The 10,854-nt window shown below is 32.9% G+C and overlaps 1 protein-coding gene across 1 annotated transcript; it reads left to right on the forward strand.

Moving 5' to 3' along the window:
• Positions 1-2,652: 2,652 nt before the first annotated feature.
• On the forward strand, positions 2,653-5,790 carry LOC139867828 (uncharacterized). The gene is made up of 4 exons (XM_071856178.1): positions 2,653-2,696; positions 2,787-2,917; positions 4,963-5,488; positions 5,598-5,790. The coding sequence occupies exons 1-4, from the start codon at positions 2,653-2,655 to the stop codon at positions 5,788-5,790; spliced, it is 894 nt and encodes a 297-aa protein (XP_071712279.1).
• The last annotated feature ends 5,064 nt before the right edge of the window (positions 5,791-10,854 follow it).

Consider the following 10,854-nt stretch of genomic DNA (forward strand, 5'->3'; position numbering starts at 1 on the left):
AAGGTTTATCACATGTTCGCGAATGCGAAGCTGTTTGCTTGTCGGATCTCGCGATCGCGAGACGGAGGCTGGGCGGCCTGAATTGGGTTCGACTTAGGACTCCTCGTTGTATTGCGATTCTAAGTCGTTTTATGTTATAAAAATCCCCATATGTAACATGTAAATTGTACCTACGAATTTTAATAAAGAATCCTCTTTGGTTGGCCGTGGATTATAGTAATCACATTGATTACATTTAACCACGTTACATTCCCGTGTTATTTACGTTCTTGTTATTCGTCCTTCGTGTTCATCAAGTTTAATCCGTTTATTGTGGGTTTGACAACCAAGTGTTATCAAGTCTTGTTAGGGTTCATTTAATACGTTCCTAACAATAATGAATGTATACATCCTTTTCAGACCCTATATAGAATTATTCAGTTGGGACTGGTGTGTTATTTACCAAAATCTATGAGCGGTTGCGTTATTGTAACTTTTGGTTTGACTCTGAACACAAAATAATGGTGTGGGGCTATATTCTAATTAAGTTTGCATATAGGAGTTCCATTTAACTTAGGCACAGCTATAGATGATTGAAGTGCATTTTGCCTTCACATGCCATTGTAAATTATTGAAATGCAAATTTAGATTTATCAAGAGCATGAGCATGGTATAATGTAATTTATTACTCGTATATGATTATTAGATTTATATGGATCATAAACTTACAGAGATATTGGTCATGAATACATGCAGATCAAATTTGCGAGGCATGTTGCAAACAACTATCGGCCATCGAAACAGCAAATCAAGAACGAAAGTGATGAGTTGAGACTTTCAGTGTATGAATCACCTCTCATTATATCTCATATACTGATTGTATATTTTCCGCTTGAAGTGTGTATATGGTCCATCTCGTCTCATTGAAATTACTGAAGTGTCCTAAATTTTGATATTTTTTGTTCAGAGTTTTTGAAAAGGGTTATAGTTTAATTTTTTGTTGTTATTTAGGTTAAGTGCTCAAGATTCTAACGAAGGTGGTGAATTAGCTGATGCCGGTATCTGTGATTCTGTTATAGATCAAGAGACCGACATATATCAGTGCCAGTGTGAAGAAGATGAGTCAGTTTTTATGCCTGGGTCAAAACTAACAAACTTCTTAAAAGGGTGGTTTTCATACCGAAAATTTCGTACTGAAATTGTATGACTGATAAATATACAAAGGGACGCAGTTGGGATGGTGGTCTAAAAGCGTAAATTTGCATCCCAAACTCAAAATTTTGGAAACTTAAGTTCAGCTAGCTCTATGTAAACCTGTGGTTCCTAGTGTAATTGCTGATACTATTGTCATGGTTGCAGCATAACTACTAATTGCCTCTGTAGTCTGAACTTTATCAGCTAATCGAACAGTAAGGTCTTTTAAGATTAAACAAGTTGTTATAATTTGCATTAACCAAATCTGGTGGTTTTCAACCACAAGAATACAGCTGAAAGCTATAAACATGGTAGTAGTTAAATACATCATGCCACAGTTACAATTCTGGTTATAAAGATCTATGAATGATGTATACATGTTTCTATTTTTCATATAGTCAATTGACAATAATCAGTATAGAAACTTAATGAGTCGAATTATCAACCTACGCACAATATATCCTGTCTGCGAACACCAAATTATCAATGCAGATACTCACACGCACGCACACCCCATATCCGATGAAACTTTTTTACCTCAACCTCATAGTTGAAAAGACAACACACTAACGCTAAGCTGATGACACATTGATATCAACTCAAGCATATAAAGTTTGTTAAAACTACAAGATAAAGTTGATAAGCTCGAAAACGTAAAATCCATAAGATAACCCCAGAATCTTGAAACTATTATTATCAATTCTATAACTGCATAATTTTTTATTTTAAATATAATTAATGCAATACATTTTTAGTTTATTTTTATTTTTTATAATAAAAGAAAAATGTAAGACCTTTATATTAGATTAGACTAGTTGTGGAGCCCTCGCTTCGCGCCGGGGGCTCCGTTTTAAATGCGAGTTAAAAAAAAAAAATCTTGATCTATTTTGTAAAAAAGAATTTTTTTCGACATCTAACATCGAAGGGTTGTTCCTTTTGTGAAAGTTGCTTCTTTTAGCGTTTGGGTTTTATTTTTTAGAAATAAAAGTTAGTAAAGTGGGGGTTCGATTTGTATTTTAATAAAAGTTATGGGGTTAAGTTTGTGAAATGTGAAAAAAAATATATGTATAAAGTGGGGGTTCGATTTGTATTGTAATAAAAGTTAGGGGGTTAAGTTTGTGGAAATTGAAAATAAGAATAGTACTATTCATAAGCTTTTTGTATATTAGTAATAGGGGTTCGATTTGTATTGTAATAAAAGTTAGGGGTTAAGTTTGTGAAAATTGAAAATAAGAATAGTACTATTCATAAGGTTTTTTTATATTAGTAATAGTAATATTAAAATTTAAAATAATAGTAATAGTAATGTCACTTTATAAAACGTCCAAATAATGACGTCATATTTACATTTACAGTTACCAGTATTTGCAACTGCTCAATACTTAAATGTAAATAAACAGTGAAGTAATGTAACGTCATATATCACATAGATAGCAAAAAGAAAACAAAATTTTGGCGCCAAAATACTTTCAGACAATGATGGAGAAGAAACCGAAATACACTAAGAAGAATTCATTCCGATCGTAAGATTCATCGATCTTGATCATCGTTTTCAAATAATTTCACTTTATGTTGTGATTAGCGCTCAATTGAATGTATAATTTCAATCACAGGAGAAACTGTTTATCAAGCCGCGATGATCGTGAAAAGGCGTTATTAGATTCTGATCATGAAGCATCTGATTCCTATCCAAGAGAGAAAATTCGATGTCTCTCGATCTATCATCGAGATTTGCCTATGTTAGGTATACTGTATACATATACATATAAGTTTCTGATTACGGCATGTTTTGACGTTAATTTAGCCCTAATTTGCACTGAATTTAGGTTAATTGAGAGAAACAACAACTTGTTCTGATTATCTAATTAATTGTGGACTTTTATGTATTCTGCATCTTCTATATGTTTAATTTTGTGTCAATATGTAGTTATGATTAATAAAATGTAATTTAATTTTGTTTTTTCGTGTAGGATTAATCTTTATAATTTCTCCTATCTGTGGATACTTACAGTTATGATCTCTGCATGTTAAACCCAATATTAGGCCTAATTGTTCTGTATTGATTGATTATTGTTGTTTCTATATTTCAAAAGAGTAACACTATTGAATGTGTGATGTTATGAGACAGTTTAGGCCTGAGTGATAAAACTACCATTAACTTATAATGCTGTGAAATATATTTTGCCTTTTGTTGGACAATTAGTTATGATCATTGGATGTATTACAATAATTAGGTCTAATCTGTATTGAATTTTTGGTTATGGCTTCTTTATATGATCCGGTTGGATCTTGACCCAGTACCCCGATTCGAGAGAAACAAAGAGGGATGAGAGAGTCCATATTTGGCACGTGATTTTCTCAACAAAAAATGTTCGGTTGCAAACCACGTTCATGCCTCATGCCCATGTATTTTTCTGTTAGTGGGATACATGGAGATATGGCTCCATTTACATGTAATATTTAAATAGGTTGTAAGTGGAAGATTGGAATTATGCCTATTAATTACGATATGTAGTTAAGAGAGAAATTATTGCCTCTAGTTTTCATTGTCTGTATGCAAGTAAACTTGAGAGAGAAATAAAGCACAAAACTAAACCACATATCTATTTGTCTATTATTTTCTGTTCGATTATTCATCACTCCATATAACATACACCCAAATCTAAATCCTTACGAGATCGCCGTGTCATTAAATCTCGTAACGGATCATAGGTATTCAGAGCACTCGTTTCTGCGTGTGACAAATTAAAAGCTTCCGCGAATTTTGTTCAAGTTGCATAGCAATGGCTAAAAGGAAAAAGAAGAAGAAAAAGAAGACAACGACAAAGTGGGCATGAAAAAAAAGAAACAACTATTTGCCATGTTACATTTAAAAAAAAATGTTCAACATGAGAAGATTATCAACTCTTTCATTTGTTAACAAAAGGAAGAAGAAAAAAAAAATTTGCCCATAGTCCCATTAAAAAAATATTATTGGGAAATATGGAGAGAAAAAAAAGCCTTCTACTTGAAGAGAATCCCATGTTTAGTTGTACATGGAGAAAAAATACATCTTCTTTTTTCATGAAAAGAAGGTTAAGAAAAAGCCTCAAATGAAGAACAACAGAAACGTTGTAACAAAAGGTACACAACGTATGAGCGTTGTATTTGAGAGAGTTTTCATCAACAAATTAGAGACTAGCAGGAGCTAGTCATCTTAGCCGGAGAAGGGGAGGAGTGATCCGGTTGGATCTTGACCCAGTACCCCGATTCGAGAGAAACAAAGAGGGATGAGAGAGTCCATATTTGGCACGTGATTTTCTCAACAAAAAATGTTCGGTTGCAAACCACGTTCATGCCTCATGCCCATGTATTTTTCTGTTAGTGGGATACATGGAGATATGGCTCCATTTACATGTAATATTTAAATAGGTTGTAAGTGGAAGATTGGAATTATGCCTATTAATTACGATATGTAGTTAAGAGAGAAATTATTGCCTCTAGTTTTCATTGTCTGTATGCAAGTAAACTTGAGAGAGAAATAAAGCACAAAACTAAACCACATATCTATTTGTCTATTATTTTCTGTTCGATTATTCATCACTCCATATAACATACACCCAAATCTAAATCCTTACGAGATCGCCGTGTCATTAAATCTCGTAACGGATCATTATATGACAGGATTACAGGAAGAACTGCATATATGGCTGCTAATTTGATATAATTAATTTCATAGCATTTGTGTATATTTTTACAGATTGAATGTTGTCGCAATGTGATAATGTGGTATGGTGTGATTCTTATCAGGTGAGGGATCCATTTGGAACAGATATATACCATGGAGACACGAAAGCAATTACAGATCAGCCCGTCTTGAAAAGCAGCTCAAGGTCCTTGAAGACAGAATCGATAAGCAACTAAAACGGTTCCAAGCCCAATACTCGCGGGCCTCAAACCATTCTCTACCAAAGGATGTAGCCAACCTTCTTATGCCCAAATCCACCCCACCTCTTGAACTTGCTACACTCTCGTGGCTCGGTGACTGGCGTCCATCTTCCATTTTGGGCCTACTCAACTCCCTAATGAAGTCGCCCACGTTAGCCTCATCTTCGACCCATGCAGGTGCTATCGAGAAGGCTATCTCACGTTTGATCCATGACTTACGGATCGAAGAAGCTGTAATGGATGAGGCATTGACCGAAATTCAATCTAATTGGATCCTCAACCTCCCTTTTGCTGTACCAAATAATAACCATAATGGGTCAACTTTGGACCAAGTCAATTCCGAGATCAAAAAGGTCCATCGTCTCATCATCAAGGCCCAAAACTTCAGGTCCTCTAAACTTTAATACTGCCCATTAAATTTTATTACTTTTTAGTGATTTCACTAATTAATCAACATAATATAATATAATACCATTTTAATTTATTTGTTGTAACAGGATAAATGTACTAGAGACAGTGGTCAAGAAAGTGTTGTGTCAAAGTGATGCTGCTGAATTTCTAGTTGCTTTTGGTGGAATTCAAGAAACTGTGCACCAATTTTCAAGAGACTATAAAATGAGGAAAGGCCCAGTATGTATAGCATTGAGCTCTGATTCAGAAGTTGTGGGGGTGACAGTAGCAAATCAATAGGCAAATTTCCTTGAAATGGATAGATGAGAGGGTATATCTGGTAAAGCATTTAGTACAACCCATGACATCTATTAGCCCTGCACCCCATTGTTCTGCATACATATATTAGGTAGTAACCCAACTGGACACTGTCTATATGCATTTACATTGTTCTTTCACATCTATTGTACTTGAAATTTTCCTGTTTACTTTACCTATTACCATTTTTATGTACAACAGAAGTAAATTTGTTTGTTTGTGAAGCAAGATCATTAAATGTGTTTTTCTTTTGTTAACATCATCACAATAGATAAAGGGACCCCATATAATAGTACCTAAACTAATGCCACTTGTATACCTATTTATATAAAAATTCCAAGTTACACAAAGATTTATAATTGGGTAGTGATATACTCAGTATTCAACAAGGATATTTTAGTGCATTGACAGATTGTACTATACAAACAAGTATTGCATAAATTAAATGAATTTATCAAACTACTTATTGGATATATTATCACCCATACATTGATGTAATATTAGTGTAGTATAATATATAAAATCCATGAGCTCCTTGATAAACAAACATTTTTCAGGCATGCTTTATTTGATACTCCGTATAAGCTAAGTTTGGCACATCATCATATGTAGCATGGCCATAGATAAAAATGAATATGTTGTCTTCTTTTGGATTTAACTATTATAAATTGGTGTATATGATATGATATGATAATAGATTATAATATTATCATAACTACGATATCTTTTAATATAAATCAATGTCTACGTTCACCCTAAATTTTTTGATTCTTGAACCTGGAATGTGCTTTAGATGCCATAAATTTAATATTGCTACATGTGCACAATATGTGAAAAAGAATAGAAATAATTGCTACACAAACCATTAATAGCATATATAAAATTCGTTTGTTTCCTTATCGGTTGATAGTTTAGTCGTGAGCTCTTGTTTGATTGTTGTATAAGTTGAGCTCCGTTTTTTACGTTTATTAAGTTTCTTTGTGTTTCATTTTATTAGGAAGCCCCCAATTCGGTTATTTATATATATTTGTTTTTGCCAAAAACAAAAAATATATATATAAAAATTTGTGTATTTCGGATTACATTTGTTAAGTCTATTAAAATAGTATTATAATAATATGTGTTATATCAAAGGGTCTTTGACCTGACGGTATCGAAGAACTTCTCTGACTTTGAGGTCATGGCTTCGATTCATGTTTAGAAAATTATTAGTGTAAAATTATGTAGGGCGTGTGAATTTGTCATTCTACAAAAAAAATACAAAAAAAATACAAAAAAAAAAAAAAAGTGGTATTTGAAAAAAGAGAGAGATGGTGCTGATTCGAGCTCAGTTCATTTGATACTATACAAGTTTGATATCGGCTTGATTCAACTTGTTTATTAACTACTCTGTAATATTATTTTGTTATTACTATATAATTTATTTATAATATATTTGTTCTTTTTTTATTTTTTGTATTTAATTGACCACATATAATAAGATTTGCTATTATTATATTTATTAGTAATATATCATAATCATAATGGTTAATAAATGTAGTTATTATTAGATGATTATACATATTATTTTAGTTAAAATAGCAGTAGTAGTTAATGTTATATAAATGAAATGTTTGTTTAGGTTTAAATTTTAATTTTATTGCAAAAACAAGAACTTTCAATTTTATAGAAAACAAGTGTGATTCCTGGTCATGGTGGTTGTCAAACAGCAACGTGTTCTCTTCCAGCTCCCTACGTGAATTCATTGATGAAAGACTTCTGCCGACGCCTGCTTGTTCAGATAAAACAATAATTAACAAGCTCGTCCCACAAAAAATCTCGATCTTCGTTTGGCGAGCTTTAAGAAATAGGCTTCCGGTTCGTTTGGAATTAGACAAGAAGGGTATTGGCCTCGATTCGACTAGATGCCCGATGTGTGATAAGGCCTTGGAATCCCTAGTCCACATTCTAGTAGAATGCGATTATGCAACGGATGTTTGGAGTCGTTTTTTTCGATGGTGGGGCTCAAATACTCCCAACGATCTAAACCTAAAAGATCTACTCCATGGAAAATACCTGCTTCCGAACAACACTCTTCAAGCAAGAATTTGGCAGGCATCGATTTGGGTTTGTGCTTACAAAATTTGGCAAAACCGAAACAAAAAAATCTTCAGCAAACAATCATGGATGGCTTTGGTGGCAATTCAAGAAATACAATTAAAAAGCTACGAGTGGCTCACGAATCGTTCAAAGAAAGTGAACTTGAATTGGCTCGAATGGTTATCCAAACCATACGCCTTTGATGATCACGGCTAATTTTTCTCACGTTCCATGTTTTCATGTTTTCTGCTTCATGCCTTGATGTTAGTCGATAGTCATATGTTTGTTGAATTCCTCCTTTTGTTCATATCTTGATTGTAAAATTTCATATATCAATGAAATTGCTTTTGGCTTTTCAAAAAAAAAAAAAAAAAAAACAAAAAAACAAGAACTTTCATACCATGAAAGGAGCTTCAACAAGTCAAAGAAATCCTAAATACAAATCAAACTACGGATCGAAAAACATAACAAAAAACAATTAAAGCTAACAAAAGGGTCAGCCAAACAATTAAAACCAACCTAAATAAAAAATAGAAACCAAACCATCGGAACATTAATAACAAAAACACCCGCAACAACCCAAACGAACATCAATGAAAGCACACGCTAACGAGACAAAGACAAACTTAATCACACCCAACAAATTTAGATAACATCTACATAAAAGTTCTTCAATTCCACAAGCTCCAACTCGTTTAATAGATGATATTTAAAATTTGTTCAAGTTTGAACTCGTATCCATTTAAAATCAAAACATACAAACTGTAAGCTAGTCAAAATCGACTTGAACTCATTTACACCTCTATTGTTAGCTAAAAATGAAGGCCAAACTTGTATATTTTAGAAAAGGATACTCGATTTAAAATGTAATGTTTAAATAATAAGCTTTCCCATATTACATAATCCTTAAATCCATAGGTATTTTTTAAATAACCATTTTTGAAAGCCTATAAAGTGGAAATTTGCATGGTCCGATTTATAAGTATTATTATTATTATGGATTAGATAAAAAGGTTGGATAATTACAATCCCCATAAGATCGAAATTGATATCATTGTGATTCGACTCTATCCGAATTCTTAACCCAACTCTCTTGGAACAAAATCTAGAATCTTAGGTAGAACATAAAACGATAACAAATTTAAGAAAAAGTGGATAAAATTTAAGTATGCAATGTATCTTACCATCAAAATCTTCTTACCTAAACCATCCAGGCATAGCCTTGGTGGCCACCAGGACTTCCAATGAAGCAAGAGGTCACGGGTTCGATTCTCTTCAAGGCAAATACCTTGGGGCGAGCTCCATTTAGTGAATGATTGACTAGAGGATGCTTTGCCTGATAGCGGTGGAGGTCTGGCTTGCCGTTTACCCGGGGTTTACCAACTAGAGGGGAGCCATTATGGCTCGTCGCTAGAGGGGTTCCTCGTAAAAAAAAAAAAAAAATCTTCTTACTGTTATAAAATATCTAGATTGGATGTTAATTTTATTATTATTATATTTCTTGCATAGTAATATTTTATACTATAAATAGACATGTATGGTAGCCATTTAAGGTGTACCATTTCTCTTGAAATATCAATATCAATATTTCTTCTCTCTTTCTTCTCTCTTTTTCTCTCCTTGTTCTTATAACCATTAAAGGTAGTTATAAGCTTACTGAATTATAACACGTTATCAGCACGAAGAGCTTAGTGTAATCAAAGGATATCTCAAACGATCACGAGTCACTAATCAAGGAAGAAGAAAAGATCCGTTAAGTAGAAGGTATAGATCGAAGCAAGGTTGGAACTTTGGGTGTCTACTGTTTAGAGGAACTCTTCTTTGAGTTTTCAAATTCGATTTTCAAAAGGCTACAAAGGTTGTATTCTAATCTTCTCTCGTTCGATTTCGTTAATTTGTTTTGTTTACTAAAGTTTTGTACAATGATCCGTGAAAGAGTATGATTTTATAAAGTTTTAAAAAATGCTTCCGCTCGCTTTGAATTAGTATCATACTCCAATAGGTATTTGGTTCAATATCTAAACAAATTTGATTTACATAATCCATTTTCTTAAAAGAATTCACACTGTTTATTTTATGATGAGAGATTATATGTGTTAATTAAGATGAAAGAGAAGTATAAAGAAAAGAAACACTGCATATATACTTATAAACAAACCAAATAAAAAGGGTACACAAACAAAGCATAGTAATGTAAAACTATTTTCTAATGCCTAATTGTCTAATAATAAAAGGGACACTAACTTGTCTAATAAAAGGGACTCTGATTTGGCGGTACAGAGCCAAACCTTCTAACCTTGAAGATAATGTTCAAATCTTAGAAATGAGACGAAGATTGTTTCAAAGAATGAGAAAGATTGCTCGGTGTAATTGTCTTTCAAAAATAGAAAAAATAAGTAAGGAAATGAAAATGGACATAAATTATTTATGTGTATACAAAGAGCCATAAGCATTATATTAGACTGTTTCTAACCGTGACGGTGACATCAAAGGCAAGTGATGTACTTTTTGGTGATGTGGCAAGGTCAAGAGACGAAGTTAAATAAATGGGGAGTTAAAAAAAATAGTCAAATTGTTTCAACGAACAAGGGTTCAATTGGATGTCTCTTAAAAAAAAAAAAAAAATCCAAATTTCCAGTTATTTGATTTAAAAAAAAAAATCCACGGGTAAGGGTGATGGATCCAATGGATCCGCATCCATGACCCGCGGGTGCTATCCCTAATTGTGACAAGTACGAATCAACTAAAAGTCTAAAAGATAAATGCTCTTATAGGGACCAAATGTTCACAATAATTGCCTAAGCTAGATATGAAACAAATAGTTCATCAAGAAAAAAAATATGCATCTAAAGCTTCTACTGAAAATTAATGTGCAAGGTACAACATATAACTATATGGTCAAATTCATTTGAACCTTCGGAGTCACAAGTATATGATGTATATATATTACTCAATTAACAAAATAGT

Source organism: Rutidosis leptorrhynchoides, chromosome 9 (assembly GCF_046630445.1).
Source record: "Rutidosis leptorrhynchoides isolate AG116_Rl617_1_P2 chromosome 9, CSIRO_AGI_Rlap_v1, whole genome shotgun sequence".
NCBI classification, from domain to species: domain Eukaryota; kingdom Viridiplantae; phylum Streptophyta; class Magnoliopsida; order Asterales; family Asteraceae; genus Rutidosis; species Rutidosis leptorrhynchoides.